Source organism: Penicillium soppii, assembly GCF_028829465.1.
Source record: "Penicillium soppii strain IBT 18220 chromosome Unknown utg000010l, whole genome shotgun sequence".
NCBI classification, from domain to species: domain Eukaryota; kingdom Fungi; phylum Ascomycota; class Eurotiomycetes; order Eurotiales; family Aspergillaceae; genus Penicillium; species Penicillium soppii.
In genome coordinates this window covers 3167977-3195680 of record NW_026643240.1, presented here as the reverse complement: position 1 = coordinate 3195680, position 27704 = coordinate 3167977, and the positions used below count along the sequence as shown (strand labels likewise).

At 47.2% G+C, this 27704-nt stretch overlaps 11 protein-coding genes across 11 annotated transcripts; 6 read left to right on the top strand and 5 right to left on the bottom strand.

The window, feature by feature from the left end:
- Nucleotides 1-1983: 1983 nt before the first annotated feature.
- N7529_011870 (uncharacterized protein) lies at nt 1984-4235 on the top strand (the record flags this gene model as incomplete). The annotated part of the gene is made up of 7 exons (XM_057247396.1): nt 1984-2033; nt 2083-2358; nt 2422-3245; nt 3302-3368; nt 3730-3872; nt 3950-4086; nt 4152-4235. 7 exons carry the CDS (start codon nt 1984-1986, stop codon nt 4233-4235), a joined length of 1581 nt encoding a protein of 526 aa, XP_057092745.1.
- Nucleotides 4236-5371: 1136 nt separating this feature from the next.
- Nucleotides 5372-5569, top strand: N7529_011869 (uncharacterized protein; the record flags this gene model as incomplete). The annotated part of the gene is made up of 1 exon (XM_057247395.1): nt 5372-5569. One exon carries the CDS (start codon nt 5372-5374, stop codon nt 5567-5569), a length of 198 nt encoding a protein of 65 aa, XP_057092744.1.
- A 1036-nt stretch (nt 5570-6605) lies between these two features.
- N7529_011868 (uncharacterized protein) lies at nt 6606-7278 on the bottom strand (the record flags this gene model as incomplete). Its single annotated transcript, XM_057247394.1, has 2 exons — nt 6606-6738; nt 6800-7278. The coding sequence occupies 2 exons, from the start codon at nt 7276-7278 to the stop codon at nt 6606-6608; spliced, it is 612 nt and encodes a 203-aa protein (XP_057092743.1).
- Nucleotides 7279-7931: 653 nt separating this feature from the next.
- Nucleotides 7932-9035, bottom strand: N7529_011867 (60S ribosomal protein uL18; the record flags this gene model as incomplete). The annotated part of the gene is made up of 3 exons (XM_057247393.1): nt 7932-8793; nt 8850-8887; nt 9033-9035. 3 exons carry the CDS (start codon nt 9033-9035, stop codon nt 7932-7934), a joined length of 903 nt encoding a protein of 300 aa, XP_057092742.1.
- A 519-nt stretch (nt 9036-9554) lies between these two features.
- On the bottom strand, nt 9555-10389 carry N7529_011866 (HAD family hydrolase; the record flags this gene model as incomplete). The annotated part of the gene is made up of 2 exons (XM_057247392.1): nt 9555-10280; nt 10336-10389. 2 exons carry the CDS (start codon nt 10387-10389, stop codon nt 9555-9557), a joined length of 780 nt encoding a protein of 259 aa, XP_057092741.1.
- A 696-nt stretch (nt 10390-11085) lies between these two features.
- Nucleotides 11086-11785, top strand: N7529_011865 (kinetochore subunit FTA4 family protein; the record flags this gene model as incomplete). Its single annotated transcript, XM_057247391.1, has 3 exons — nt 11086-11288; nt 11343-11400; nt 11465-11785. 3 exons carry the CDS (start codon nt 11086-11088, stop codon nt 11783-11785), a joined length of 582 nt encoding a protein of 193 aa, XP_057092740.1.
- Nucleotides 11786-12467: 682 nt separating this feature from the next.
- N7529_011864 (uncharacterized protein) lies at nt 12468-13849 on the top strand (the record flags this gene model as incomplete). The annotated part of the gene is made up of 3 exons (XM_057247390.1): nt 12468-13217; nt 13275-13341; nt 13395-13849. 3 exons carry the CDS (start codon nt 12468-12470, stop codon nt 13847-13849), a joined length of 1272 nt encoding a protein of 423 aa, XP_057092739.1.
- Nucleotides 13850-15262: 1413 nt separating this feature from the next.
- On the top strand, nt 15263-18975 carry N7529_011863 (putative cell wall biogenesis protein Mhp1; the record flags this gene model as incomplete). Its single annotated transcript, XM_057247389.1, has 2 exons — nt 15263-15286; nt 15427-18975. 2 exons carry the CDS (start codon nt 15263-15265, stop codon nt 18973-18975), a joined length of 3573 nt encoding a protein of 1190 aa, XP_057092738.1.
- Nucleotides 18976-19332: 357 nt separating this feature from the next.
- On the bottom strand, nt 19333-21214 carry N7529_011862 (glycoside hydrolase family 43 protein; the record flags this gene model as incomplete). Its single annotated transcript, XM_057247388.1, has 4 exons — nt 19333-19599; nt 19662-20612; nt 20677-20781; nt 20906-21214. The coding sequence occupies 4 exons, from the start codon at nt 21212-21214 to the stop codon at nt 19333-19335; spliced, it is 1632 nt and encodes a 543-aa protein (XP_057092737.1).
- Nucleotides 21215-21447: 233 nt separating this feature from the next.
- On the bottom strand, nt 21448-23138 carry N7529_011861 (uncharacterized protein; the record flags this gene model as incomplete). Its single annotated transcript, XM_057247387.1, has 3 exons — nt 21448-22461; nt 22509-22772; nt 22830-23138. The coding sequence occupies 3 exons, from the start codon at nt 23136-23138 to the stop codon at nt 21448-21450; spliced, it is 1587 nt and encodes a 528-aa protein (XP_057092736.1).
- A 1426-nt stretch (nt 23139-24564) lies between these two features.
- N7529_011860 (glycosyl hydrolase family protein) lies at nt 24565-27334 on the top strand (the record flags this gene model as incomplete). The annotated part of the gene is made up of 4 exons (XM_057247386.1): nt 24565-24752; nt 24800-25252; nt 25323-26169; nt 26237-27334. The coding sequence occupies 4 exons, from the start codon at nt 24565-24567 to the stop codon at nt 27332-27334; spliced, it is 2586 nt and encodes an 861-aa protein (XP_057092735.1).
- Between the last annotated feature and the right edge of the window lie 370 nt (nt 27335-27704).

The window sequence follows — 27704 nt, the reverse complement described above, 5'->3', positions numbered from 1 at the left end:
AGCGAGATTAATGAAATACATGATACTTTTGCCTTGAATATATATTAATAGCTCTTAAATTCATTATCCGTTGTAATCCTAATGTACGTAGCGGAAGAGTAGTTTCTAACAGCTACGGCTTGATAGGAGTAGCATTTTTATCCTTAAATTGTTATTATTGACATCGGCAAGATCTTTGGAAACCATAGTCTGCTCTTCTATAACTATATAAGTTGTTCGTTTGATTGAGAATGTTGATTTGGGGGGGGGGGGGGGGGGGGGGCCTTATAAAGCTCTTTGAAAATAATCGCCTGTGAAATACATGGGAAAATATTAACTTAGTTGAGTAAGATCCTTATTAGTATAGGGAGCTTATATTAAATGCTAAATAACATTATTATATCACGATCTAGTAATTAAGATATTCGATTGAAGCTACAAAAGCAAGGTGTCTTCTATATGCAATCACTATACAAAAGGTACCTACCACCAATTGGATTACTCTGTGGATGAGATTATGCTATGGCAAGTCAATTTCCAATCCCCAGTGGGGATTATTAGGTTACTCGAACCGGTTCCCCGGGGATTGGATGTATATCTGACGCCGGCAAAAACTTCTTGTAAACCGGGCGAGTGACTGGATGTCGAGTATATCAAAAAGGGCTGACATAATCCCCAGGCGAACACAATCGACAATCCCTACTGAGAAGGCACGTACAGGCAATAGATTAGAATTGATATAACAATCACAGACAATTGAAGTGGAGTGTATGTTTAATTGATAATATCCAGAAAATCTAACCCTAATTTTGAATATCATCAATATCAGGAGCAGAGAGCCCGGATACCGAGCATTCCAAGGTCAGGTCATCAGGATTTACGAAGTGGATATTTGCAAAAGACACAAGGGCAAAGGTCCAGTTTAAGTATCTCCGCGGAGCTCGGATCAACATGGCTCTGCCATTTCCATGGGACCCGCCGGATGCCTTCACTATCTTTTGCCTTCCGCATCCAATGAGAGCTCTTGCGTTTATCAAATGCCGAGTTCCTGGAGCAAAACCCCACCTCCAGAGTATATCAAGCACAATAATGCAATATTTCAAGCTAAGCAATGGTCAGTTTATGGTCCGCGGAGTTAGTATCATCTTTTTCAACTTATCAAGTCTACCTTTTCGCCTTTGATATTGGCTCTGGGCATAGTTTATACCCGAGTTACTATAGGTCTACATTCATCTTGATGCACACCTTATCTAGATCACAATTATCCTCGAGGCTAATTCGGAACTATAAGGAATGAATTCTGCGGCAAATCGATACTTTGATCATTCGGGTATCAACAGATCATCTTTACAACTTTGATTAACAATCTCTCGTCGAATCAGAAGCCCGAGATATACTCGGGTCAATGGCCACAGCTCTCTTGACTAACGATTTTCGATTAACAGTGTTTGCCTACACGACATTCTCTGATCTGGCAAGTAACAGATAGCTGAACTGATTTTTCCTGCATATGTCATGATGGAATGCCTCTGAGCGCACGCTTTAATGAAGTAGCTAACCATCTATATATTTACTCAAGCATTCTCCTTTGAACATATCTCTCTTCTCAATTGATAAAGACTTTCTTTCTTTTCAAGGATAAACAAAGGCAAGATCGAGATCAGAGCCTAAATCACTAACTTACCTGCCCTCGATCCTGCCCCCTTTCCATCGTTAAAATATTCAAACCAACCAGAATGGCGATGACGTTTTTAAAAAATCTTTTCGTATCACCTGAGATCAACCCAAGTAACCGCAAAGCCAGATCAATCCCAGTATTGAATCCTTTTGATCAATATGGACGAGTGTTCTTCTTCTCATGGCTTGGTTTCATGGTGGCATTCCTATCATGGTATGCATTTCCACCACTGGTAAATTATTCTCGTGTTCCCAAGTTGTTTGTGAGAAAAACTAAAATGTCTAACTTACCTGCAGTTGACAGTCACCATCAAAAAGGATTTACACATGACACAACAAGATGTCGCCAACTCTAACATCGTCGCACTTTTGGCAACGTAAGACATATATAGCATCCTTGGAAAGGAAGCTTACTGACTGTTACAGTTTACTTGTTCGATTTGTCGCAGGGCCACTTTGTGATCGTTATGGTCCGAGATTGGTCTTTGTAGGGCTTCTCCTATGTGGTGCCATCCCAACAGCCATGGCTGGCCTGGTCACTACCCCCAAGGGTCTGATTGCTCTCCGATTTTTCGTTGGAATTTTAGGAGGAACATTTGTTCCATGTCAGGTCTGGTGCACCGGCTTTTTCGACAAGAAGATTGTTGGTACTGCCAACTCCCTTGCTGGAGGCTGGGGTAATGCCGGTGGAGGAATCACTTAGTACGCTGTGACTTCCTTCTATCGCACACTATATGAACACAAATACTGACTTCCCCAACTCAGCTTCCTAATGCCTGCTATCTACGACTCCCTCGTCCAATCCCGCGGCCTGACCTCCCACCAAGCATGGCGTGTCGCCTACATCGTTCCATTCATCATCATCACTATCATCGCCTTGGGCATGCTTTTGCTATGCAAAGACACACCAACAGGCAAATGGTCTGAGCGACACCTCTGGGCCAAGGAATCAAACGGCACATCATCCCCCACGGAAGGCAACATAATTGATTTGAACACTGGCACATTCTCAAGCGGCATGACAACCCCCTACAACGCTGCAACAATCGACGTGGAAAAGAAAGGCTCCCAGACCCCTCAAATTATGGACAAAGACACATCTGCAATGGGCCAGATGGACTCAATCTTCAAACAAGAGACGGTTGTCGCTCCAACACGCCAAGAAGCACTCAATGTGGCGCTCAGCCTATCAACAATGGCTGTGGCAATCCCTTATGCCTGCTCATTTGGCTCTGAGCTTGCTATAAACTCTATTTTGGGTTCCTACTATGAAAAGGTATTCCCACACATGGGCCAGACACAGACCGGTCAGTGGGCTGCCATGTTCGGTCTTCTGAATGTTGTCTTCAGACCCGCAGGCGGTCTCTTTGGTGACATGGTCTACCGGTTGACCGACAATGTATGGTCTAAGAAGCTTCTTCTGACCTTTTTGGGAGTCTCTATGGGAGCCTTCCAACTTGCCATTGGGCTGTCCAATCCACCTACCGAGGCAGCTATGTTTGGTCTTATTGCTGGATTGGCTTTCTTCCTTGAGGGGTGCAATGGGGCCAACTTTGCAGTTGTGCCTCATGTGCATCCATTTGCTAATGGTATGTCTCACTTCATTTTTGTCATTCACATCATAATACTAACTAATTTTCAATAGGTATTGTTTCGGGAATTGTTGGTGGGTTCGGTAATCTTGGAGGCATCGTCTTTGCTATTATCTTCCGGTACAACGGATCAGACTATGGAAAATCCATGTGGATTATTGGGGTGATATCTTTGGTGGCTAACTTGGCTGTTTGCTGGATTCGACCTGTCCCTAAGAGTCAGATGCAAACTTGAGTTATGTAAGATCGTTATAGTGATGAATTCACGTCATAGTTCTTCACGTTAAACTCATTGGACTGCGGCTCTATGTGCCAAGCTCGGGTTGCCGAGGTCACGGGCTTCGGGGTAGCACACCCCGAGTGCGGGTTAACGCTGCGGCGAAAACGAGGGGCAAGAAGTAGAATGAGTAAAGGACATTTGCTTTTTTACTTTTTTCAATTTCAACCGGAATTAGAAACTTTTAATCTCGTTTTCACATAGATCTCTCGAAACAATGGCTCCAGTCCGCCGCATTGCTCAGATTGTTCACCTTAAGCCCTCCGCCGTGGCCGCATACAAAGAATGTCACGCCAATGTCTGGCCTGAAGTCCTGCAACAAATCAAGGATTGCAATATCAAAGACTGTAGGTCTTATGTTGCAATGAGCAAAAATTGATGTGTGATTCAAGTATTAACATTGCACTTTTTTGCGCCATCGCAGACTCAATCTTTTTCGACAATGATCGGACCTTGTTTGCAACATTCAAATATGTCGGGACCGACTTTGAGGGAGATATGGAGCTCATGCGAGCAAACCCCAAAGTGAGGGAGTGGTGGGCTATGACAGACGGGATGCAGGTAGGTCGAGCATCCTACATGGACCGACAGAATGAGAGTGCTGATATGGGGGAACTGTGCTTTAGGACAGCCCTATACCCGGAGCTGTGGGCAGTGCAGACGGCCCGGGGTGGTGGAAAGTCTTGGACGAAGTATTTTACACAGAGTAAATAATAATCGAATATCTAACTCTACTACTACTTTCGTTAAGGATGGGGTTCTTCGGGGTTTCATTTGCGCAGCCCAAGAATAGGTCAACCCATATGACTTTTTATCAACACGTCTGATTGACCCTAATTACTATGGCAACCAGTATTATAATTGTATACAGAGAATAGGGACCCCTATTTTGTTCTTTCTCTCGTTCAACTTTCTACTTGCTTCTTGACTGGTATCCCTGCAGTTGATTTCTTGTTACTGAACATTCTTTGATTTGGCTTTAATAAGCATAAGAATGCTTGGAAAAAGACACCATCTAATTCTGCATATCGCGAGCATTACAAATTGCCCACACATTTAACTAGCAAGTGCTGGTTTTTATTACCCTGAATGCCCCGAGTTTCATCAATAAGGCTTGAGAATAGGGTTTCTGTGGTATGTGAATGAGGACCTCTTCGAAGAGATTGCACGATAGATTGTATCAAGCCTTCATAGTCGTCACTGAGGCTATTTAGCACCCAGGAAATAACCAATTGTTTTGATGAGATTAATTCCTTACTATGAAGATTATCAATAAGGGCCTGAACCTGATTTAAATCTTCTTCCAAAGTATGATAATCATCCAGGAAGGTGTGGAAAAATCCTTTTAAAATTTAAGAATTCAGTTGTAAATCCCTTTGGGTGAGAGGAATCTTCGAGTTTTTCCCATGCTAATTTAACATCTGTAATATCTTCGACGAACAGTAATGGGCCATCATCACATCACTGAATAATAAAGAGAGCCCTATCGTTCATTGTACCAACGGTGGTATTATTTCGAAGAGTAATAATCAATTCCTCTTTCGTTAATGCGGCTTTTACTCATATTGCCCATAGTTACGTGGCTCAGAAAATTGCTCTTTTTAGGCAATAAGAGTAAAATCCATATGAACGAAAGAGGAGTTAATTGTTACTTTTGGAAATAGTACCACCACTAGTACAAATATGTTGAAGCAGATCGAGTCAACCTTCAGACATACATAACTCGAGGCCTGACACATTCTGTATCCATCGCTTTAATGGCAACACCACGGCTCTTCTCATAGCCGGCAACTATTAAGTCCCTCATAAACTTTCCACAGAACCTCTTCACCTAGGACTCTGGCCAATGGATCTATGGAAAAACATTGGGTCCAATAAAATACCCACCGACCACGAGGAGAAGTTGAAGTACAATGCAGAGCAACTCGTTTGCTCCGCTGATGTTCAGGAATATAATGTGATGATCCAGGAAGGACTCGAATACTCCTATGTAACAAATGGGATTGCCCGTGTTCTTCTTCGTGTTCTTCTTCGTGTTCTATAATGACACTCCTAGCACTCTTTACTATTCTCTTCGTGATCCCAACCGTGAAGTGGGTCCCGAAGTGAGGATAGTTTTCAACAACCCAGAACCCCCGTTGCCAGAGTACTATGCCTGTGCCTATGGTCATTCTATTTACCCGTGCGCAACCAGGAATATGGGAATCGGATACGCACTAGTGTTTTTTTGGATGTAATGAATTGTTGGTGGTGATTGAAAGACAAGGGGAAGCATATCGAAAAGGGGTCATACAAGTGGTCTTACCTCCTCTGGCCAGCAATTTAGACAAAGAAAGGACATATCCATGCGTGCGCCTCAATCACTAGCGCGCTATAGGAACGTATGTGGGCTTGGCATAAGGAACGGATCGTAGACGATCTCGAGGATCACAAATTGATTCTACCAATTATTATAATACATATTGAACTGTCAGACGACAGTAAGACCAACGGTGGGAGCAAAAGCATACCAATAGATCACCCAGCCAGTTCATCGAGTATGCCGATTCAAACAGCCCAGTGGAGAGCTCTCGGTGCCTTAAGCTACCATTTATTGAGGTAAAGAAAAAAACTCTCTGCAGGAAACCGGTCGACTGGTTCAAGGTCCTCGAGTTCATGGCTAAAAATATGCGAGCTGTTGATGGCAGGGGTTGGTAGGAAATATCAGCCACGAAAAAGGAGGTTCCAATGTTCAGATATAAACAAATCATCTGATGTGTATCTGACTGAGGAGATCATTCTCTTGTAAAGCGCGAAAGCTGAATTTCGATATAGCCTGTGGGCTCCAACGCCCACCTCAACATGACACCATCTACTGCATCAAATAATGTCATTAATTGCATAGAGCATCGATATGAATTGGTGATGAAAGTGATAAATTACTATTCATGGTGCGTGAATGGCTGACAGCCATCGAGGCCGCCGGGCGTTTGTCAAGTGAATCACTATCGGCCGAAGCCAGGTTGAACTGGTGAAATGTACAATAGGCTGTTGATATTTGTATATAAGATAGAATTGATTCATGACAAGTGAATCCACTCTCAAGACTCCTCCAGCTCCCGCACGTCTAGCTCCAATGAACCAGCCTTCTCATCGCTGAGGCCTTGGAAATCCCCATGTGTGTCTAGCTCAGGACGCCAGTTGTCCCCGCTCAATTTATTCGATTCTCTTGAACTACCGACGCATGTCAGCACAAGGACAACCAACGGCAAATATCATCGACTGAAGCTCCTACCCCAACTCCCGCTCTTCGATATCTTGTTCTTGTGTCCATGCCTCAGGAAGTCGCGGGCGCGACGGTGGTCTGAAAGCGCTCTGCTGGGCATTATGCCTATCGGTGCGTCCCATATACCCCTCATAATTATCGGCATCGTCACCCATCGAGGGCTCAACGTCATCATCCGCCGTCTCCGGAGTGGGGTCTGAATGTGGCTCGAAGGGGGTGCCAGATGTTTTGTGTTCTGTTGATGCAGGTTGCTCAAAGCTCTGGTGCTTTAATCGATGCTCGGCTGGTCTAGCAGGACTCGGTGAGATGACGTCTGTTCTATGTGTGTTTGCGGTGTCTGGCCTTTTCGTTGGTCGTTTGTAGTGGGCGCTGCTTTGGGGTCTCGTGGGTTCTGCCTGGTAGGGGCCTTCATGGCACCATGGGCACTCGGCTTTGCCTTCGTAGGCGCGGTGCCAGCTCGCATGGGTGTGTTGCTGGTATCTTCTCATGTCGGGGTGGTGAGGGGTTGCCCAATGTTTATATATTTATTGGGGAAATGACGAAGAGACAATTGTGATTTCAATTGGGAGCCGAAGACTTTTTAAAGCGGGGATTGATAAAAGCAAACCTTGGATCTATCCAGCCTTTCATCCTTGCCTAAGTGTCTAAACAGCCGAGTGCGCTGGCAATGCATTCGTGGGGTTGGGACCGCAAATCACGAAGGTAATTGGCGCTTATGCATGGCGCCCAATTTTACCCCTGTGCTAGGTCATTTTGGTGCATAGTACTTGTGTACGTAACACATCGTACGATACATTTGACCAATTTTGGGGGATATTTTTTACGGGTATATTTTACGGAGTACAGTTTCTACATTTTGCAGGTATTTACGGGTCCCGACTACAAGCAGATGCAAGGAAGCACATGAGGGAACAAGAACTGATGGACATTGGCGGGGAGCAGGTCGAACTGAGTAAAAAAATTGCCTTGAATAACACCGAACTATTGCTCCCAGGAAAAACCCCTTCCGAAATCAAAGTGGTATGTGTCATGATCCATCAAACTACATCACATGAATTAAAACGCCGGCAGTAGCCAATTCCCCCAATTGAAACTTTGTTGGAACTTTTTGGTCTTGAAAAAAAGATAGGTAGCGAGACGCTTATGCGGCGAGCTTGCGGATCTTCTCCTCGACGCGGGCCTTGCGCTCGGCGTGGGTGAGCTTGTTGACCTTGTACTTCTTGGACTCGGCCTTCCACTCAGCCTTGGACTTCTTGGGGCCAGCGTTCTCGTCAGCCTTGAAGGGGTCCTCACGGATGGCCTTGTGGGCATCAGTGTAGATCTCCTCAAGGTCACCAGCCTCAATCTCGTTCTCAATGTACTTGGTGAACTGGGACTTGTAGCGCTCCTCATCCTCATCGGCGAGGGTCTCCATGTACTCAGTGACGTGGCCACCGACAATGTAGTTCTTGAGGGTCTCGGCGTCGAGCTCCTCGGACTCAATGTCGTAACCGGGGAAACGGCGCTCGGAGTGGGGGATGAAGATACCACCGTCGGAGGCACCCTTCATGGCAGCGAAGACACGGTTACCGGTGGAGGTGCGGACAAGACCAACATCAAGGAAGGCCTTGAAGGGGCGGCGCTCGCCATCGTCGGTCTCGACGGCCTCGGTGAGAGTGTGCTCACCAGTGGCCTCCTCGACACCCTTGAACTGCTCATCAAGACCGAGCTTCTTGAGGACACGGCGGGCAAGGAGCAGACCGGTAGCGTAGGCAGCAGCCCAGTTGGTCAGACCCTGGTCAATGCCGTACTTGGGGAGCTCGTGAGCGTAGGCAGAGGCGAGGACCTTGTCACCAGAGATCTCGGAGTAGACGATCTGGGTAACGATGTCGCGGTTGGTGAAGCGGACAACCATGCGGTACTTGGGCGCATTGTACTTGTTCTTGGCCTGGGTGATCAGACGCTTGCGAGCATAGTAGTCGGTCTTACCCTCGCGGCGGCGACGGTACTTAGTCTGGAAGCGACTGTAAAATTGTCAGTAAGAAGCATCTCAAAAATTTTAGTGTAAAATGTTACTCACCTGAAGTAGGCGTTGTTCTTAACCGTCTTGGTGAAAGGCTGTGGAACAACATCGCGAGTCAGCAATTGACGCTTCAGAAATTACGCCGAAGCAACTTGCAGGGACCCGGTTTCGATATAAAACCGAAAGGAAGAAAGAATGCAAAAGAAATGCATGATGGTATCAACCATCTATTGTACTCACCATTTTGAGGGTGTCGAGGGCGGGATGGTCAAGGAAGAAGCAAAAGAAATTTCGTGGATCGAATTTGTGCGGGTTTTCGCTTAGCGTGGCGGCTGCATCCCCGCGCAGAAATGTGGTCGGCGACGAGTGTCCGGATGATACGAGCGATAAGATAGCGATAAGATAAGAATTTCAGTACTTTCAAGAAACCCAAGAACTAACAAGGATATTTCCAAGAGATATAGCGTCTAAAATGTGTAAAAGCAGCTCTTTGTCAATGTTGTTTTGCTGAAATAGTACCGTGGGATACTTTGCCGTGATGTATATACGCTTTAAAGAGTGTTAGGAAGAGACTTATAAAAAAATGACAACCAAGACCTAGAAAGAGATCGGTATGAAAGGCCAATAAAGCGTGGATGAAGATGACAATAAAGTGATGTTTAATCATAATGGAGATTTTAATGACAATAACCACCCAAATTCAAAATGGATGGATTCATTGCTGGGGTGCCTCCATACTTTCTAGATGTAATCTATAGCCCCTCACAATCGTGCCTTGTCTTCATCTAACAATTGAAGACCAGTCAGCTTCTCCAGCTCTTTGACCGCATCTTGAGTTTTTCCAAGAGTAACTTTGACAGTACGAAGACCAGCATTCTTTGCCCCTTTCAAATTCTCACCAATGTCATCGAAAAATACAATATCATTGGGATTTGTTCCAGGTAGTCCCCGCTGCTTAGCCAAAGTGTCCATCTCCTGTAATGCCACCTGGTAGATCTTCGGGTCGGGTTTTCGCAGACCCGTGTGTGCCGATGAGATAAAGAAGTCAAATTGTTTCTTCACATCGGACGTATTATTGTATTCGTGTCCGTCGGGGAATATAACGGTGTTGGACAGCGCACCCAACAGGAACTGACCCGATTCTCTGAGTTTCTTCAGAGCTGGGTACATGTATCGGTCCGGTGTGCGTGATACCCGCATCATCTCCCAGAAAAGCCACTCGGCATCGACCTTTGGCAGTGGTGGGATAGCCGACCCACTTGTGCCTTGCTTTTGCTGAAGTTGTTGGTGGAACTGTTTCCAGAGGTTGGGATTGCGAAGGTCCGCATTGAACCCTGCAAAGAATTCGGCATCCATCTTGATGTCGCCTCGTTCGAGCTTGTGCCAGCTACCGTTCGGTGATGTTCGCGAGATGCTAAAATTGACCCATCCTGGAGGAATATTTTGCGCAATCTCATAGTCGAGGATGGCCTGGAACGGCGATACAACCTATATTGTGATCAGCCAGATGAATCTCAATCAATTACTCAAGTGATCAACTTACACACACTCCTCCAATGTCAAACAACAGGCCCACTGGCCGCTTGGTCTCTGACATTTTGAGATAAATCTAGAACTGCTTTTTGGTCTCAGGTCGAGATATATTCCGTACAATTATTTTCCAGTGTCTGCGTTTAAATTGCCTGAGGTGTACTTGATTTTGAAAGAGGGTTCGTTACGTTTAATAAGAGTTGGAGAGACCGGCGACTGTTGGATTGCCGAGGTCCCTACGATTATGAGATCGCAATGATTTAAACCGAGGATATGCTCCCGACCGTGGCCACATTTGCTAGCACTATAGGAATAATATATAAACAGTCATGAGATCAATCAATGACTGGTTTATTGAAGCATTTGCACAATCTTTGAATGTTTTAAGGGTTCTAAGGTCCAAATTCCCAAATGGCCATTCCGGATAATCAATTTTGTGGGGAGGCACGTGATTCCTTATCGATAAGAACGCGTTTGGAGAAGATCGCGCGGGACTTGACGAATGAACCTTGGAAGTAAGGATACTTCTGCATCCATTTTGCTTGAGATGGATTCGTCGAGAACTATATCCGAGTCAAAATCTGCATTCATACGGAGTCAAGTCCGAATATTCTCCGAGAGTTTAGCTTTACCGGAAGACTGGCGCAATTATGCTCCCGAAGCTGATGAGGGTGAACTAAATGACAAGGTCATTGAAGATGTATTACACAAAGGTTAGAATGCAAATCACAATTGAACTGCTTTCAGGGCCATATCATCATGTATGGAGGATGAAAAGGAGACTAATAGTTCCACAGTAAATGCTGCTGCTAAGCAACACAATCGCGTTGTTTATTCCTCCCAGGCTATACACCATGTCGCCCAACAAATTGCGAGTCTATACTGGTCTTTGGTTAGCCAAGATGCACGCAGTCGAGATGCCTTTGCCCGTGGTATAGAAAAGACTACCGATTTGTCAAGGCAGATGTGAGGCGGGTCCGGATTCATACCGAGTGGGACAAAGCTAATCGTATGACCTAGGATCATCACAAAGTTGCCTGTCGATTTGGAGAGCCCGGAGGCAAGTGAGGAGGAGCATGTAAGGTCAGTCTACAAATGCATCCGGATTTGTTCCGATTGGAGTTCCACCTGCCTTACACCAGTTGCACAGTTACCGGCAGCTCCGTGAGCGGCTCGCGAGCCTTGACAGTCAACGGCAACAACGACAAAGACGCCTTGACCAGTTACAGCATCTGCAGCGTCTAATTGAGCCCTTTGAAGATCCGCAGAAGGACGTTCAACCAAATCTTATCACCAAGGACGGAGAGCTTGTTCAGGAATTGGACAAAATGCGCATGCTGGTGGCAAGAGTTGGAGGCAGGATTGCACAACAGAAAAGAAGCAGCGGTGTCCCTGAAAACAGGAGTTACTCGCTCCCAGGCTCTGATCGGAGATTAGAGGAGTTGTTGGATATGCCTTTATGAACCCAAAATACCCCATGCCCACCGGTGCTTGCGATGGATGTGTGACTTGTAACACGGCTTATTGAAAATTTGGAATATTTCTGTCTCCTTTTTGTAAATGCCTCGCTCGTGTCAAATCGTTTTTCTAAAAGAGAAAAATTCCATAACAATATTACCCCGTTCATAGTGACAAATATATATATAGGTATCGAGTGATTGGACATGATTGTGAACTTACCCGTGGAACTGGCAAACACTCGTTCAAAACGCGATGAACTTGCCACAGAGTGACCCTGAACAAGTGGGCTTACTTCCAAGGTTTGTCTACATTATTTTTTTACGTATAACCACTTGGTTCCTTCCGCCAACCTTGGAAGACAACTAAGTCTAACTTCATGTTGAATCAGCGCAGGGAAAGATCATAAAGGCAAGAACGCATCAATTGCACCTGCATTAATACATTTATCGGCTTGAATAGAGCATGTGCTAGCAAACCGAAACCTAATTTAACATTTTAGACTGGGCGAGTGCCGTTTTCCCAAAATCTCACCCGCCATTGATCTATTACACCTACATCCTGGTTCTCTGTCGGTTGGGAAGGAAATAGGCTTCGCCCCACCAATATGTTGGGGAACCAGCTCCTCTAGGAACGAAGTTGGTCCAGATTCTTCAGGAATATCAAATTGATCAAATTTCTATCTGAATGAGTACTCTCAACAGGATGAAGGAGTTGGTTGGGATAGGCCGTGCTTCTCAATCACGTGCTTCATCGACGCTAGCCCCACCTGAGACTAGTGTGAACCCCCGGCACACGACGATTGTTGACTGTGCTCCAGACCTCTGTGAACTTGATCAGAACGACGAATTTGCTATCGATTCTTTGACTGATAGCGACGAAACTGTTACTGCTACGAGTGCACCCGCCACAATCGAGGGTGACACTTCCTCCCCTTCCAAGGCACCTTACACGCGTGGGCATCGCCGTCGCTCCACGCACGTTACTCGCCGTGACCTTGAGAAGTTTCACTCGGAGGTTCTAGGTGTTGAAAACCACGCTTCTTGGTTCGACGAGGATAACGGCACTCCGCGATCCTTCTCCCTTGACGATCCTCAACTCGAGGAGCTGAATCGCGCTTTCGAAAACGCCGACGTGTCCATGAATATCGCTAGCAACGGTATGGCTAGCAACGGTACGGGTCCGGGTGCTTTCTACGACAACTCCTCTAGCCCAGTCAACATGGCCAATATGCCTCCTCGCCAGACACCGTCTCCTGCCGCCTCGGTCACGACCCAGATCAATGGTGGAATGGGCGCCATGGGTGCCATTCCCATGAATGCTGGCCACCAGATGGATTTGCATCACCTCTACGAGATGGTGGTGGAGCTCAGTGATGTGTTGAAGAACAACAGGGACGTGACCAAGAATATCGTCGCGAATGCGGAGGAGATTGTGGTATGTGGAATCCAAGTGCATTCAATTCCGTCAAACTATAGGCTTACACACTTCCAGAAGAATGGAATTGCCGACAACACTAGTCCGAATGGACAGCAGAACGGCGATCACTCCAGTAATGCTAGTATGTTGGCCTCTGGGAAGATCCAGTCCCCTCTATTTACTAACCCAGAGCAGACGCCCGAATCGCCGAGCTTGAGCGTGCCTTGGCAAAGGAAAAGCTTCTGGTCGCCCATCACAAGCACCACCAAGAGGAAAACATGAAGCTGGTTCACGAATTCGAAACCTCAGTGGGTGTCATGGTTGAGCAGATCCGCAACTACTGCCAGAACAACAACATGCATTACCTTGCCCAGAAAAAGCACTATAACAACCTCCTCCAGAGTGAGCGTGATGCCCATCTGGAAAGCCGACTCGATCGCGACTACTGGCATGCCCAAACCATGAAGTGTACCGAGATGATCCGCAACGCCTACCGCCTCAGCTGCGAAGCCGATGATACCCCTACCCGCATCATCTCCGGCCTGCAGAACGAAGTGCGTGCCTATCGCTTTGCACTTGGCATGGAAGCCGAAAAGCCCGAGGACGAGTATGGCTGGGAATATCTCAAGAATATTCCAGGTTTGGAATAAATTGGGCTTGGGTGCGGCAGGGTCGTGCGGAATGGCCGTCCCCAGTTCCGCTTGACGGCGTGATGACTGTTTCTTTTCATCTCATTAACTTCGGAGGGCGTTTGCTTTACTATTTTATTATCGGCACCTTCGCCACCAGGGTGTTCATAGTGGGGTGTTTCTAGGTGTTTTATTATTGCGGATACCCCGTCTTGATTGTTACGAGGATGGTGTCGGTGTGTTCGACACCAGCATATGGACCTTTTATTTAAAAAATAGGAAATGAAAAACCTTTTTTAGGTCCGAATGATATTTGCTTAGTATTACCTATTAGGGAAATATTATTAGGGGTGTTATTACTGAAGACCCCGTCAGGTCCACTTAATCCACTCCCCCGATCCACGGAGGATCATGGTGGCAAGCAAGACAAAATAGATCTCGCCTAGCGCACTTTTATTCAGCTTACTACCGGTATAACACGGTAGCTCTAAAGATAAGGTTGAATTCATTACAAATGCCTAAAAGTCGGGAACTAATTGGCATTAAAGCTACAAACTCTCTAGCTACATCGATATTAGGGAATATTAGATCTATATAAGTACCTTATGGGCCTTGTGCATTTGACACTTATACGTTTGCTATAGGCACTTGAAATGTTATCTTTGGAATAAACTATGTGTAAGGTTGAGTTCTCTAAGAGTTCATTTTCATTCTCTCTACACCGTATATTGTACAATGGAGTTGTTTTGATTACTCCACAATGTGTACCACAGAACAGGTGGAAACATCCGGAGAGGCGAACATTCTCCGTGGTGTAATGACCAGCCTCACATCCATAGCCTGAACTTCCAATTGGTCATAAAACTCCAAATTAAGAACCTACATACTGTAGAGGATTGTACAATAGACCAACCATATGAGAACAATTGTTAGTTCGGCAAGAATGGAGCCAACATGTTGCATACTCACGTGCCCTTCAGGCCAATTTAGCTTCGGGGCAGATTATGTCACCGTATTAAGTTATTCCAGACTGTGAATCGCATCCGGAAGAAACTATCCTTATTTTCTTACTTATCTCCTTGTTTCTTGCACAATGCAGTTCTTGTTACAACCTATGGAGATCGATATCCTACGTCGTTCCCTGTAACGGAGCAGTGTAGCTTTCGGTCGCAGATCATACGGCATTCATCAGCGGAATTTCCACACCATTTGTTGGCCACCAGTGTCTAGTGTTGTCCACCTGATTCCGTCTCTTCAAATCGTCGCTTCGTGATCTTCAGTGGAAAGTGGGGGACCAGCCAATGATGCGCCATTCGATCTAGTCTCTATCCAGTCATTGCGCTCCAGTTACACCACGCCACACCGCTGACAACTCGAGACGGCTGCGACATACGAACCTTTTGGCTTTTCAATCTAAATCAAAAGGTATTCACAATGGAGGGAGTTCAGACTGTTGATGTGAGTTGGCTGCATCATTCACAGAAAGGTAAGTTCCACTTTCCATCCTCGGCACTTCTGTGGCTCCGCGTGGACGCGGCTCTTGCAGATGGGGGCGGGTTCTAACCCTTTCTAAATCAGATCATTTATCTCGAACAAAGTCGGTATCATCAAGCGATAAACCATGCACCGATGCCGAGCCTGCGACCTCTCAATCTAAGTCGCATCGGAGATCTCGTTCTAACAGTAACCCGGCACGCCCAACACCACCCCCCGCCACCCCAGAGCTGAAGCAAGCCCCCAAGAATGATCCCATTCCGGTAGAAGCACAACCACCGATAACCGAAAAAAGCGAGGAATCAAAGCCATCCACATCATCTCCAGCCACGCGAAAGACTGACCCCAAGCCTATCGGACGAAGGAATTCGTGGATATCCAGTTTGAGCTCGAAGTTCTCGTCTGGATCAACACCACCTTCGCAATCCAGTCTCAAGGCCGGTCCCGCGAGCCCCAAAACGACCTCTCCCCTCGATACACACAATCCATTCGGGGCCGCCTACTCCCCAAAGGACAAGGAAGAGGAGAAAAAGGACGAGTCCAATCCATTTACCTCGACATCACCGAAGGGGCCGTCTTTTATCCACAATGCACTGCGCAAATTCTCGTCAAACTCGGGTGGATTGCCCAAGTTGAACCCGAATGACTCGATCTGCCCTCGTCGTGTGATGAACATTGACCAACATCGGCACCGATGCAAGATCGCCGACTTGAACCAGGCCAAATTGAACCGTGTGGCTTTCTGCGTGGATGTAGAAATCGCCGGGATCTCTCATCTGGATGATGACGAGAATGCTCCTCCAACAAACCAGTTACGACAACCTCTACCCGAATCCAATAGCCACAAGTCTAAGAAAGCCGATCTCAAATCGAAGGAACAGGAGGAGGCTGGAGCTTTGAAACACCCCCAGACTACATTAGCCGACAAGGATAGCTCGTTTCAGGCTCCGGCTCAAGCCACTGAGAATTCAAAGAACCAACCTGCCTCTTCTCCACCAAACGCCACTAGTACCAAACCATCTGCTGATCCCACCCCCAACGGAGAAGGAACTGATCCTACAAGGAAGCAGGAGAAGAAGAAACGGTCAGAGGCAGAGCGCAAGGAGCGCAAGGAAAGGAAGCGCAGACAGGCTGTGGCAAATGGCTCGGTGCCATTGCAACTCGACGCAGAGAACGATGAAGAGTATACACAGGCTCCAGCACCGGGTATTACCAGATCCAAAACACAGAGCCACCCCACGACCGATCCGGTGCGCATTTATCGCCGGTGTTGCCAACTTCGCGAGACCCCTGTTCTCAAGAGAGTTGTTGACGAGATCTCGAAGCCTTCATCCACCTTGGCCGAGTCTCCCGGCACGGTGGCAGCTCTGGATCTCAGCAACTTCCCAATGACCTCGCAGGACTTGACAACTTTCAGCGACTGGCTCGCAGTTGTTCCAGTTCGTAAATTAATTTTGGAGAATTGCTCATTGACGGATCTATCCTTGCGATCAATTCTTGCTGGCTTGCTTTCCACCAAGACAGTCGAGCAAATGCGCTACCGACGCAGACGCTCTCGAAGACCGGAATCTCCGGGTTCAGATGATCATGAGAGATACGGTGTCGTGGAAAAGCTTTCCTTAAAGGACAACCCAAAGATTGGACGCGAGGGATGGCGCCACATCAGTCTTTTCATCCATCTTTCCAAATCGTTGAAAGCCATAGACTTGTCAGGCATTCCTTTTCCTCAAGGCCAGGTTGCGATTGATGGTTCAGGGTCAACCAATCAAACCCAACCACTCACTGCCGATGTGAGCATTATCTTTGCTAGTGCCCTAGCGGAGCGCTTCGGCGGGGATCACCTAGAAGAGCTGCTCATGAGTGAGTGTAACCCCTCGGTCGAAGCAGTAAAGCAAATTTGCCAGGCGACTACCAAAATGGGCCTGCGCAGACTGGGCTTCGCAAGCAATGGTCTGACAAGAGAGGGCTTGGAATATGTGGTCGAGTACCTGAAAGCCGGTCAATGCGAAGGCCTGGATCTGGGTGGAAATGCTATAAAGGATGATTTGGATATTGTCACAGGCGCAATTGAACCCGAGACACCGCTTTACGCACTGAGTCTGGCGGATTGCTCTTTGAATCCATCGGTGATCTGCCCTTTGCTCCAATCTCTTGCTCAGATCCACAACCTTCGTTTCATTGATTTCTCCCATAATCGCGAGCTATTCACAGCACAACCTAATGCTCTTGGGGCGTTCCGTCGCTTCTTGCCCAAGATGACATCTCTGAAGCGCTTTCATCTCGCTGATGTCAACTTGACACCAGACCATGTAATTGGTCTTGCCGAGGTACTACCAGAGTGCCCTAGTCTTTGCCATTTGAACATATTGGAGAATCAGCAGATCATCGATCTGGCTTCAACCACAGACCCTATTGCCCAGGAAGAAGCATGTGCCGTATATGCGTCCATGATGGCGGCAGTTCGTGTTTCACGGACTATCATTGCCGTCGATATTGATGTCCCTAGCGCAGAAAACAACGAGGTTGTCAAGGCTTTGGCATCTCAAATCGTAGCCTACTCGTTACGAAATCTTGAAGGTGGCGCTATTGCGGAAGAACTTTCTGACTCTATCGTTCCTCTTGGGACGAAAGACGTTCCAGTGCCTGACATCCTCCAGCATATTGTCGGACACTCTGCTGTATCTGAGGAGCCGTGCGACGACGTCGACGATATGGCCCCAGATGAAGACTATGTTATCGGCGGCACCGGCGTGGTCAAAGCATTGGGTGTATGTCTTGGGAACCTGGACCACCATGGCCTCGATGCTCTTGGGGAAAGCTCTGCACCGCCCAGTGGTACCACAACCCCTAGACGCCGCATATCTCGAAGCGTTGTTACCAAACGGCCCCGGGACATGTCAAAGAATCTGCTGGAGTCTGCCCGCAATATCAGAGTCCGAATCCAATCGGCTCTCATTCGCGAGGATCGTGCTGGCAATGATGCCAATTATCGCCGCCTACAATTCCTGGACATCACATTGCACAGAATGATTCAGCGCTTTGAGGACGAGTACCCGGAAACTCGCATTAGTGCACCAGCTGAGGCTGTGCCCTCTGCCCCGGCTCTTGATACCAGTTCACAGCACTCCGGGGAAGATGGGACCAGTTCCATTACTGCAGGCGGTAACATGACCAACAGCCAGCTTGATGAGAATGGGGCCGATGAAGAAGAGGGTGAGCAATTTGCCGTTCGTCTTTCCCGCGCCAGCTCCATGACTTCCCTTCACTCTCGTGCCATGACCTCCCAGGAAGGTCACATCCATCGTATCGGTCAGAACCTCCGCCGTGACTTCCTCAAGCCTTCACTGGTTCCTGCCGGCGGCGACGAAGAGGAAGACGACAATAGCTCGCACATTGCCGCTCTCAGACAGAAACTTGACCGTCTGCATAACGAGCAGTCCTTATCTCAATTCGACGACTTCGACACCGCTAAAGCCTTTGACCAACTCGGGACTACCGTCGATGAACTCTGGGCCGTGCAACAACAAGACGCCGAAGGCTTTGAACGCTTCAAACAGTCTCAAATCGCTGCCCAATTCAACAGTGGTCTTCGTACCCGAGACAATGCAGAGCCTGGAAAGGACTCTGAAGAATCCGAGAGCAAGCCCTCTTGATTTTTACTATCTCTATAATTTCAATCCACCATCTCGGTTTATTTGTTTTTGAAGTTCCGTGAACTTTCGCTTTTTATATACCTGTACATACTCTATACGCGCGCATGACTTTCTAGTACCATTTACCCAGCCACCTGGTCTTTTGTATATACGTGGCGGGCACGATGAACAGGCGGAATCTTTTTATTTCTAGCATTTCACTGTCTTTTCCATCTTTTCTATATTTATTTGCAGGTTGTACCATCACTCAGAAAAAGCATAATTTAATATCAAATCTAAACAATAAGTCATAGCTTCCAGAGAAGCTAGCCAATATTTCGAGAGCGAATCATGATGGTGGACAGTTTACTCCATGTTCTAAACGACCTTCCACTCTGCAAACTCGAAATGCGCCGGGTTGAAACATGGTTTGTCATAGGAGCCTTGCGCATAGATCGCGAAATGAGCTCCAGTGTTGGGAGATTCTTTGCCCGACCGGCGGTGTGTCAATGCTTTGCTGGATATTTCACCCAACTTCATTAGTTTGTCGTCTTGCGTTGAGAACAGGAGTTCGTAATTTGTAGGTCGTGCGCGGATTATGAGCTCGATCGAGGAATTCTTAAGGGGTAGTTGGTATGTGGTTTCCTAAGCCAATTAGCAAGCCGCGATGTACATGGATCAGGGGAGTTTGCTGAGACTGTCTATACCTTGAATTCATCGGCAGTCTCATCGTAACATCGTGATGCAACTTCCAGTCCTTCTTTTTCCTCATCAAAGGGTTTCCTCAGCCCAATTGAAGCATGTGCAAACTGTGACCACCAAATCGCTGTTCCGGCCTCATGCCCGGCTTCTGTGGGAGCAAACTCCACTTTCACGCGCCAATCTGCGGAAAATTCAGTCTGCTTTTGGAGTAGCATGGATGGACACTCAGAGCCATCAATCCGATGTGCGCTTCCATAGATACTGAGGAACCCTGGTTGTTCAGAGAAAGAATATTCCTTCTTCAGCGGCGTTCGCAAGTTGTACCATCCTAGTTGCAGTTCCGGGCCTTGGAACTCATCTCGCCAGGCTTGCGGGCGAGATAGAAGATGCATATCCTCCGCCTGCATCTGCAGGCCGATTCTTTGCCGACCATTGACAATTGGCCATCCATCGACCCATTCAACAGGAGCAAGGAATGTTTCTCGTCCAAGTTGTGAGATCAACTCGGACTTTTCGCCTTGAGGTCGGACACCCAAGAACACGGCCCACCACTTTCCGTTAGGTGTCTCGATGAAATCCAAATGTCCTGTGTTGCGGATTGAACGATCGTCGCCGTTGAAGATCACCGGATTGACAGATCCTTCTGGACCTACCTCCCAAGGCCCAAAGGGTCCTGTTGTGCTGCGACAGATCCATTGCTGGTGGCCCTCGTCGGTGCCGCCATCGGCTGTGCTCAGATAGTAGTATCCACCTATTTTGAAGATATGAGGACCCTCTGCAATGCCGATTCCGAATGGCGAGATTCGATTCCATTGAATTGGACTTAAGCATCGACCAGTTGCTAGGTCAATCTCGGCTGTGAAAGTTGCCAGTCCTAGACCATGTTTTTTCACTCTGGGATCAATGATCATGTTGACGGCAGAGAAGTAAACCTTTCCATCATCATCGAAGAAAAGCTTAATCCATTAGCATGTACTTTGTTTTAAGGCCGATCAAAAGCTGGAAGAGTGCATCACTTACATCTTGATCAATCCCGGGAACATCGAAGAATACTGGATCAGACCAGGAGTTTGAAGCCCAAATATCTGAAGTGGAGACATAAAATCCACGCGGAATTACAATATCCTGTAGACTCAAGTTAACACCAAATTTCCATACCAACGTTGTAACAACAGAACACCACGAAACATAAGCGGCATGATAAACTTTTATTATGGGTGCGATGGAAGACAGATGGCAAATTACTGACCCATTCCTTTGGTCTAAAACGATGTGTACACCCTAGTGAGACATAGAATCGTCCCTTGTGATACCGAATTGTCGGCGCCCAAAGTCCACCAGATGGCTCAGTAGTTCGCATATTGACCTGCGAAGGCCTTGTGATGACATGGCCAATGAGTTGCCATTTCAGAAGGTCTTTGCTGTGGTAGATCGGGATTCCAGGGTAGTATTCAAATGTTGAGGTCACAAGAAAGTAGTCGTCACCCACACGGCAGATTGAAGGATCTGGGTTAAATCCGGGGATGATGGGGTTGTTAAAAGCACCGCTGGAGGACATGGTGAGAAATTGCGATTGTCAGTGGTTTCAACGGGGAACAATAATTTTCAAGACCCGGGCACCGTGAGTTATCTTTAGTATTTGGTACAATGACCTTGAAACAGGAGTTTACCTTGATCCTTTCTCGCAAAGTTGAGGTGGAGTGGAGTGGGGGCATGTGGAGGTGGAGGTGGACGGCCAGGAACTCGACCAATGCGACTTTTATCGGACTAAGCGTGACATAATACAATTGTTCATTGGACTTTCTCAGTGAGAAAGCGATCTAGGATATCTCCAAAAGCAACCGCAAGTCGATGACATTTCAACGAGCGTAAGCCGTCACGGGCATCGGCAACTTGCACCAACAACGAAGATACTGCTTGTGGGCAGTCTGTATTGCTAGACTGGGTATAGCCCTGATCAATACCACAATCTTGCCTTGGTACCCTTGATGTCACAGGAGCCTCGCGTTGTTGGAGAGCCAAGATAAAACTGCGACTTGCGAACCGCGACATGGCCCAGCAAGTGAGTCCGCTCATGAAAAGGCATATGGCCAATTCAAAACCACTCCGCTGTGCATCCCCAGCAGCGATTGCATCATATGCTGCGTCCAGAATACGCATTGTACGGTCAAGTATCAGCTGAGCTCTCTCGTTCTGGAGCCAATTTCGTAAAGACTGCTCAGCCAGTCCAATATCGTCTTCTGAGCCAGATCGACCTGCAACAATATGCAAATCCGAAAAGTTGATATGTAGCGCTAGCATTGCTAGATGGTACAGTAAAATACCCGAAGAGCTTTTGCGATTGTTGTTGTGGAGATCACCCTGGCTAGCCTCCCCGTAGTTGGTGTCCCAATTCTTGAGACATGCTTGGAGCCATCGTTGGCGCTCTTGTAGAGAATTACCAATATTTTGTGGTGCTAGGGATAGTGGTGAACTGAGTAATCCAGTTGGATTGAGCATGCAAATAGTTTGCCGCCATTCGAAAACATGGGAGTGAAGGACATATGCGTAGAGAGTCTTACAGAACTCGTCCAGCGGTGGAAATGGAAGAACCTCTGAGATCTCGTTGTAGAGCAGTATTGTTGTAAGTGTGGTCAAGAAATATGTACTTGGGGGAATTTCAGCTGGCCCCAACAAGGCTTTCCACCCCCAGGCCGTACTCGCATTCCAGAAAGTTTCTGAGCAAGGCAGTGCGGCGTTGACTGTCTCAGCTTTACTGATGTAAGGCTGACGTTGGAAGAAAGCCGCAACCTGGCAATCAAATAACTAAACCAAGGGTTAGATCTTCTTCTATAGTTCCCCAATAGACTTACATATATGCATAGCCCTAAGCGCTTTCTTTGCTCAGTATCGATCCATTCCACCCAGGCTTCCTCTATCCGTTTCCGACCGCGTCGCGAAGGGGGCTGTGAAGTGTTCTGTTGTTTTACTCTGCAATCGAGAAGCTGGTAGCGTCGACAAGAAACGACAAGTTCGCCACGGTCGCCTTCGGCACGTTCATAAGCCATCTTTTGGCCTATCCACATGGCAGCCAGTGAAACTAGGAAAAATGCTAGAAGGTGCTCGACGGATCGTAGCTATAGAGTCAGGCGCTGATTAGCCGTGTACAATATTTTTGGTTAATCATGTCTCACATGTTTTTGGTCTCTCTCTTGCATCAACCTAATTGCCATTCTAGTTCTTTCGAGATAAGACAGTGCAAACCGCCCCTGATTTGACTCAGAATAGCTGGACCCGACAATTGCGATAGCCAGCAAGAGGGTGGCAGGAGAGCCGTTAGGCTCAAAGGTAGGTATGTGCAATACGGGGAAGCGAGGCTGGACGTGAGCAAAATAGAGTTGCATGAAGTATTCGATCGTTGACAATGGAGGAAAGGAGCCCGGTCGTGATCCTTTCTCGCTGCAGAATTCGTCTAGAGAAGACGACGTCACGGTTCCCAGCATTGCCTCACGAGATTTTTCTGAAAATAGCCTGGTGGGATGGGTCCCCGTATATGTGTTGGTAAAAGTGGCGATTTCGCCTTGATCGACGTATGAAGTAGACCTTGGAGGTTGGTGCAACAGTCTGTGTTGTCTAGGACTGACTGGTCTACTTTCTTGGTCTGGCCATGCTCGAAAGTCTTCTTCCTGTGTGCCATCAGCATCATCGGCCGACGAAGAGGTTTCTAGAGGAAGAGCTGTGCCGTTGAATCCAGGTAGATGGCTGACATCCCCATGCTCAGGCAGGGGATCGAACGGGCTATGTGTAGATATACCCTGTGACAAAAAATCCAAAGTCCAGTCTATATTGGCATCGTTCAGTCCCTCTCCATAGAATGGCCATTGAAAATCCCAGTCTGGTACCCCTGCCTGGTGGAACGAAGGATCTGGACCCCCAGGTAAGTCCCTCGGCAAGAGCTCGGGATGAGAGGCAGAGTAATCGACCTCCCGCGGAATATTACCAATATCTATCGAAGTAGATGATTCTTCTATTTGAGGCGTCAATGTGTTATATTGGTTATTTGGAGTTTGACACAGGCGTTTTGCACTACTCGAGCGACCTTCTGGAGTGGCTGGTTCGTTTTGGCCCAAGGAACCAAACACCCTATCAGGTTCTTCTTGGGTAACAGTTGATTCGCGTTCATGCACTTTTCGATGCCTAGATAGAAGGTCGCTAGAGATTGTGAAATTGTCAGATGCTCCTCAACAATGACTTGGCTAGGGGCCCGCTTGACTGGAAAGATGTCTCACCTTCTCGTAAACCTGCTTGGGCATAGTGAACAAGCATACGGAGTGTTATTGTCATCTGTAATATCGGATCAGGACCAATTGCTAGAAAAAATAATATGTGATTGGCCCTGCATGATCCTTACGTGCAGATCGATAATGTCTGACTAGATTTTCTCGACGTGAGTAGGACTTAGCACATTGCGTGCATCTATGCACTGGTGGGACAGAGCCATTTCCCATCACAGCAGAGCAGACAAAGTCCCAGGTGGAGTAGAGGTCTCAGAAGAACAAGGATAGGTTAGAGTAGAGTTGTGCAGAGCGAGTAGTGGAGGATAGAAAGGGAAGTGAAGTGGGAAGAGGTGGAGGTGGAGGTGGAGGTGGAGTATATTTCCCCCGGAGTTGAATTGAATTCCAATTCTTGCCTCAAAATATGTAAAATTTTTGTTAATACTCTATTTTTCCTGTGATTCAAACCTCATATTTCATTTGCTTTTTATCAATTATAAGATCAAAATTCTAGGAGTTTACCGCATCCGAGATTGGACGGAATTCACTTGAGCGCTCCAACGGTGTTTCTTGGAAAAGCGCGCTGCGAGTATTTTTGCCTTTTATCACATGCAACATTTCGTGATACTTCTGTTGTTCGAAGAGTCTAACCAGAATGCCAGATATTGAGGCTTTTGCGTCTGTCGATGGCCCGGATGCAGGTTTTTATTACCGAGATAAGCTACCTTTACTCTCTCTAGAGGAGAAAGTAGCTTTACTTTCTGGCATCAGCTTCACGAGTACTGCGGGCGTGGCGCGATTGGGTATTCCACCATTGAAGGTAAAAATTGAAGAAGGCGAGGGGTAGGGTGGCAAACAGCAAATGGTAGCTAACAGTTGAACCAGGTCAGTGATTCTATCAATGGCGTTCGTGGCGCTCTATCACACCTTGACGACACCGGTACTGCGTGTTTTCCGAGCTCAACATGCCTTGCATCTACTTGGAACACAAAATTGCTTCGAGAATTCGGCGAAGAAGTGGCAATGCAAGCAAAGTCAAAATCCGTGCAAGTGGTGTTAGGCCCCAATATCAACCTTCACCGAGATCCGCGTGGCGGCCGCAACTTTGAAGCTTTTAGCGAAGATCCCTTGGTTACTGGTCAACTTGCCGCTGCAATTGTGGATGGTATTCAGTCTCAGGGTGTGGGTGCTTGCGTGAAGCACTTCGTGGCCAATGAGAGTGAAACGGTGCGCAGGCGCTACAATGTCGACGACTCGGGGGATAGTAGAACTATGCGAGAACTCTATATGCGAGCTTTTCAGCATCTGCTCCGAGAAGTCAATCCTGTTTCAATTATGACAGCGTAGGTTGATTTTACTTTGCTCCGTGTCTGACGTTTTATAAAAGCTAAGAGCTAATAATCTTGTTTACAGATATAATGCGTTGGATGGTCACTTCTGCAGCCAGAGCCCATTACTGCAATCACTACTTCGTGACAGCTGGAATTACAACGGGTGTATCATGTCAGATTGGTATGGGACCAAGAGCACAGACGCCGCATTGAAGGCTGGGTTGGACTTGGAGATGCCTGGGCCGTCTGTCTTCCGTGGTGCCAAACTTATTGAAGCTTTCAACCAAAAAGAAATTTCTGCAGAGGCACTTGATGCTGCAGTGACGAATGTTCTGGCAATGGTCGATCGTACTGCTACAAGCCACAGCGACAAGGAAGAAGAATCTCGAGTCTGCGACCAGACCAAGTCTGTCGCATTGCGAACTGCCGCGGAAGGCATGGTTCTCTTGAAGAATGACAAGAATGTGCTTCCTCTCAGCATTGCGGAGGATATTAAAGTCGCTCTCATTGGGGCAGCAGTTATCAAGCCATCAATGACTGGTGGCGGAAGTGCATGCGCTAAGCCTCAATACGTTAACACTCCTCTTCAATGCTTCCAGAATGCCTGCAGAGATCCAAAGCAGGTCTCTTTTGCTTATGGTGTCAATCCTCATCATGCAGTTCCCATCATGCCTGTCGGGATCACACAGTCACGGGATGGGACTCCTGGTGTTGATGTAGACTACTTCCTGGATGGCTCCAAGATGCCCTTGTTTTCAGAGCATATCGGGCAACCCATTGTCGTAATGCTTGGAAAGCTAAAGCCAGGTCTTCCAAAAGCCGGATTCCACTATGTTATGGAAACTACCGTCACAGCAAAAACCAGTGGCAACCACAAATTGGCTGTGCAAGCCACTGGAGATTTTACTCTGTCTGTTGACGGGCTCGAGGTGAGCTTAATACCCTAGAGCCGTGAGCTGTTGGTATCAAATCTCAATACTAATCAACTCATGATAGATTCTCTCAAAGCCTGCCCCAGTGATGACAGTCGAAGATTTTTTGTTTGAACCTAAAAAGCTAGAAAGTATCATTGAAGTTCATATGGAGGCTCAACGATCATACAAAATCACGCTCTGCACACATTCAAGAGACATTGTTTCTGGGCATGGGGAGATCTCACCACACTCGGCTAAGCTGTGTTTTGAAGAAGAACATAATGATCGCACCGCTATCGCCGAAGCAGTGAAAGTCGCCGCAGAGTCCGACGTCAGTTTGATAATTGGTGGTCGCACCAGCGAGTACGAATCTGAGGGCTTCGATTTACGAATGCTGAAGCTTCCCGAGAGCCAAATTCGCATGATCAAAGCAATCGCCAGTGTTTCTCAAAAGACAATTCTTGTCCTTCATGGTGGCAATCCTATCGATGTCTCAGACTTTGTGGACGATGTTGACGCGGTGATCGTGGCGCACTTCCCTGGTCAAGAAGGGGCGCAGGCTCTGGTGGATATTATCACTGGTAAAACCAACCCCAGCGGAAGATTGGCCACTACCTGGCCGATGCGTCTTGATGAAGCCTCAGTTCCATCTTTCTCACATTTCCCAGCAAGAGATATTGGCAACGGACCTGTCTTACGGTACTCCGAAGGCTTGAAAGTGGGCTATCGGAATCCCAATACTGCTGCTGCTATCCGATGGCCTTTTGGCTTTGGTTTGTCTTACTCTACTTTTGAGTACAGCAACTTGGAGCTAGTTGCTCAGCAGGATGTCAATGGAATCAGCTCCCTGAAATGCTCGAGCATCATGATTTCGATTACTGTTGACGTTCAGAACATGAGTCAGAAAGGTGGCAAGGAAGTCATCCAAGTGTACTCCGAGCCTCCGGTGGACTCTGTGATCTGGAAGCCGCGCTCCGAGTTAGTTGCCTTCACAAAAGAGTGGCTTGAGCCCAACGAATCCAGGAAGGTGCAAATTTGGGTCTCCCAGCGAGACATGAGTGGATATTGGAATAGTGAGACCAAATGCTGGCAGTCTTTGAATGGCATCTATAAGATCAAGGTCGGCGGTTGTGAAGCCTGTATATTTGTTCAAGATACGGCAACCTGGGATGGGCTGTGATTGAATTGAAGTGCAATTATGCAATTAATTTTGAATTTCAATTCTAGAGGAGTGTGAATAATTTCAAATTAAAATTCTCAACATATCTTAGAGCAGAACCCCAACATAGCTCTAGGCAAGGCCAAAATTGAATGGGATGAACTAGCCTTTTTTTCTCAAGAAAAGGACTGAAATTACGACCGGAGAATCTAAATTTAGGCGAAATGAGCTTGAGGGCTTTCGGATTCGTCCTCGCACTGTGGTCCTCTTCTAGCAACTCCCCCTCGGCAACTCCACCCTCCACCCTCCACCTCCACTTCCCACTGGATTTTGTCAGGGAACTCAGTCTATCACGCGGAAATCCCGAACTTCAGTTTCCCCAGCTTCTCCA